General features: G+C 32.1%; 1 protein-coding gene across 6 annotated transcripts in view; it reads left to right on the top strand.

Moving 5' to 3' along the window:
- The window catches only part of LOC106463418 (phosphatidylcholine:ceramide cholinephosphotransferase 1-like), an 83760-nt gene that overhangs the window by 12332 nt on the left and 67043 nt on the right, over positions 1–4385 (top strand). For all 6 annotated transcript variants that reach the window (XM_022390907.1, XM_022390906.1, XM_013923442.2 and 3 more), the window contains exon 2: positions 2984–3478. In XM_022390907.1, coding sequence (XP_022246615.1) covers positions 3024–3478 — 455 coding nt within the window. In that variant the 5' untranslated portion in view covers positions 2984–3023. The remainder of the gene's footprint in view (positions 1–2983; positions 3479–4385) is intronic.

The following is a 4385-nucleotide window of genomic DNA, read 5'->3' on the forward strand; positions in this document are numbered from 1 at the left end:
AAACTTAACAACTTTTATAATAAACGCTATAAATCACAGCGATTCATAATCTCAATAATTTTGCTCTTGACGAGTGCAAAACACACACTTTACGGCTCACTAACTCTAAAGTAACAGAATCATAAATTCCACGGAACTCAAAGTAACTACTGCTCTCTCTTCATTTATCCCTGCTGGGTTTCTCTGCCAGGCTTGTATACTAATGAAGAGAGCATCTCGAACACACTCGGACTTCCCTGATCATTTGAGAAACTCATCACGCATGCTACCAGCAGCATCACATGACTTCCGCTGTCGTAACAGTATATATGACACGTGCCCTAAAGTTAGTAAGCCACGTGTGTGTGCCACCCTGCCCTTTTTTTTTGCTGGATATATCACTATGCTTCAGATGTGGTGCAGTCTCTGGTTGTGGTATGATATTTTCTTTTTAGCTTCCACACTTCATGGTCTCTCTTTGGGTGCTTCCTCAAAGAGGATCATTTTTTCACCAGCCCTTCACTAATTCATTGTGGAATTCTAACTATTTTTGAGCAAAGGTAAGTTATTGTATTGGAAGTTAACATTTTCCTAAACTGAAAATATATTTCTCATAAATGCTTACCCATCACTTACATTTCCCACCTAGCCACACCACTTTCAATATGTGGTGTAGGTCCTATGACCAATCTCGAAGTGATTAACAAGTGCAAGTATGGAGAGGGCACTGGTTATGATAGGAGATGTGTTGTGCTCCTGTTGATGGAGAGCTGCTGCATAATCGTTTACATGTGGATATGCAGAAACAGGAGGTGAAAGGCTAGTGGCAAGCATTTAAAATTTGTGCCGATAAAGGGTAGTACTAATCGCAGAAAGGTAAGTATTTATCGGAAATACATTTTCAGTTTAGGAAAATGTTAACTTTATTAACCCAGCCATTCCATAATCATCAAATGTTAGCCTTCCTGTGTCATCCCTCAGAGAATCTTGAATAAGTAACTAAAATGCATTGTTTTATGTTTATGCAATTAAAAGTTTATTAAAGCCATCAAAGATTTCCACTTAAAAGCACATTGTCAAAACATGTAACATATAGTGTATTTTTAAGTGGAAATGTTGTATTGTAATTATTTACTTGACTTTTAATATAACATAAGTTCTAAGCATTCTTAGTTAATCAGTTAATTGTCAGGCTCATGAATTTATTATGTTAAACTAAAAGTAGTATCTGAACTGCCAAACTTTTCAGTAAAACTCTTTAATTTTTGATTAATGAAAAGTGTGTCCAGTAAATATATCCTGGAAACCTACACTGTACATTGGAGATTAGTTAATATTAATATATGGCTTTATTCAATACTTTTAAATATGAGATTAAGTAAATATTTGATGAAATGGTTTTCAAATGAGGCTTTTTTATGTGATCCTGTGTGCTAACTTCTTAATCAGAATATATATTTGATGAATTTAGGGTATTTTGACTGAATAAATTGAATGGCATCTCGCCAAAAGATACTGTAAACAAGAGTATTAATATGTTTATATCTGCATTAGAACTAAGAACTCAATAGAGATGCATTTAATATGTGAGGAATCTTTGTCTTGTAGGATGTCAACATTTGCCTTGCCCAGCTCAGTATAGTGTATTGAAGTGACTTTGCTAGTTCCTTGAAAGTGTTATGTGAGGAAAGATGGGTCTCAGGATCTTTTAGATGATTTAAAAACCCCTTCATATCTCATAATTTATTCCAAAGTACTCTTTATTATTTTTTATTTCAGAGTTTAGTATTTCTGAACAATTGAAATAAGATAAGTGGTTTAAATTACTGCCACAACATACTGATAGCAAGGGATCATTTGGTCTATTAAAAAAAAAGAATAACCTAAACCCACCATATGTTGCTCAGGTAATTATTCATTCCCCTTTTAAACTATTATAAAGTGCTGGCCTTCATCACTATTGACAAAATCTCATTACATAAACTAATCATCCTATTAGAAAAGTAAAACTTTCTTAATTAGAGTCTAGTCTGTGTTTTCCAAACCTTAAACTTGTACCCTCTCATCCTATAGTCTCAATAACGTAGCATAAGTTATCAGAGACCTTAATCCTATCAATCCCCTAAGTAGCAGACTTCAGTAAGACCACCGCTTACTGCTCTTTTCATAAAAAGAAATGAGATCATAACCTTTCTCTGTAAGATAACCCTTCTTTCCTTAAACTCTCCTCTAAACCCTGTCCAGTAAATCAGTATTCTTTCTTAAATAAGAAGAACAAAATTGTACACAGTATTTCAAATGAGACCTAAGTAGTGGTTTATATATGTATATAATTATATCTTTTGAATTGTAATCAGTTTATTGTTAAATACACCTTAAAATTCCATTAGTATTTGTAGTACCAATACTCACTTTCTAATATTCGTTACTTCAAACATACCTGTGCACATTGGAAACAAGGGAGGTACAGTTTTTTGTGAGAAACAGGTGAAGTGATTTGTATCATTGTACATTTTATTATGACTTGATATATAATCAATCAAACCTCTCTTTATTGATAGTGATGAATATACGAGTAAGTGTTTTGATATTTTCTTGTTTTGTCAGTAGACCGGATTATGAGAAAAATATGATGAATTAATTTCAAACAAAATTAGTGAATATGTTATGTGGAAATGATTTAACTTATCGATCACTGTTAGATAATTTACATGCAGTGTTAAAAGTGGAAGCCCCACGTATACTAACTGCAATATCGAGAGCAGCTGCCAAAAAAGTGAAAACAAATGTAGATGAATTGTGAACTTTAGAGCGCTTAGTTTGATGAATAATGTATTCATGGAAGCAAATGTGTTTTTTAACATATACCTTTAATAGAATTACAAAAACATGTTTTTCATAGGAATTACAAGTATGGTACTTTGTACATATAAGCATGTAGTAAGGTTATCTTACTGAAATTTTCCTATTAAATTGCTTTTAATTATCTTTTTTTTTTCTTTAGTGGTGAACAGTATGAAGCTGTTTTATCCTAGTTCTTAACAATGTCAGTTAGTGAAGATGAGAACCAACCTCTCTTAACAAATGGAAAGTACCAAGTCTCTAAGGGCACTCCAAATTCCAAAAACATAAATGAGCCCACAAGCAGTTTTGAACAAGGAATGAACCACAGAGAAAATAGTTGTCTCATCCTACCTTGTGAAAACCAAGATGCAGTTAAAATCAATTTACCTTCTCCAGAAAGAGAAGAGGCAAGGCTTCCTTCAGAAATATGTAAAACTGTTATTGCATTTTGGTTTATGTTTTTCAATCTGGTTTTAAATCTAACCTGTCTTGCCATTGTGCATGACAGAGTACCTGACAGATCAAAGTATCCTCCTCTTCCAGACATTTTCTTTGGTGTTTTTTCATCAGCAGATTGGGCATTGGATGTGTCAGAAATAATCATAATCACCTCTGTGTGGTCCTCTCTTCTTATAATTTTCTTTCACCGACATAGGTAAGTATATCTATTGAGAATATCTTTGTGATTTTTTTCCTAAAGAAACTGATTGTTACATACTTATATCATTTGCTAGATTTTATGTTTCTTGATTGTGAAAAATAATACTGTGCTTTGTAATATTTTATAAACTCCTACCAGTTTGTGCATTTAATTATTCTATGCATAAATGTTACATTATTTAAAATATATGAATACCATTTGAACATTTGACATTGATCTTCCATGCCAAATCATTGTGAATTTGAAAGAGGAAACATTACCACACAGATGTATTAAGAAATATAGTCAATGTTTCATAGTACACATTAAATTTACAATGACTGTCTCCAGTCTCAAAATAGAAAAAAAAATAGTTTTACTTAATAATTTTACTGTATAAAGATAAAATCCTGCGAGACTGGGAACGTACTGGGGACTCTTGCCCTAACTCTCCCAACACAGGGTCGGAAAATTTGACCGAGTCACGTGACCTTTTGTACTCGTTTAAAGTTGATATAAATTTAATACTTATAACTCTCTATATATTGGGTATATATTTATGAAATTTGGCAGTCTTTCAGTTAATATTACAAGTCTTTCATATACAAAAAGTCATATTTCTTAGTGAAGTATTTCCAATAAAATAAAATAAAGTTTTGTCCATGAATATATTGAGTATTTGTTTTGAATAGTCCGTGTGCAAAGTAATTTTCATGTTAAAATTAAAAATACTTTTCGTCATCTAAAAAATCTCAAATTTCATTTGTGTAATCCCTAAAATCTAAATGCATTTCAATCTTTTTTTCTTCACTAAATCCTTATAGTTTATATGTTATTTTCTCTACCCTATCTCAATGCGGAATTGGTCAATTCAACCGACCTTGTAACCACCAAAAAAAATCGAAATAAACCTAAATTAACC

Source organism: Limulus polyphemus, unplaced genomic scaffold (assembly GCF_000517525.1).
Source record: "Limulus polyphemus unplaced genomic scaffold, Limulus_polyphemus-2.1.2 Scaffold1401, whole genome shotgun sequence".
Lineage (NCBI taxonomy): Eukaryota > Metazoa > Arthropoda > Merostomata > Xiphosura > Limulidae > Limulus > Limulus polyphemus.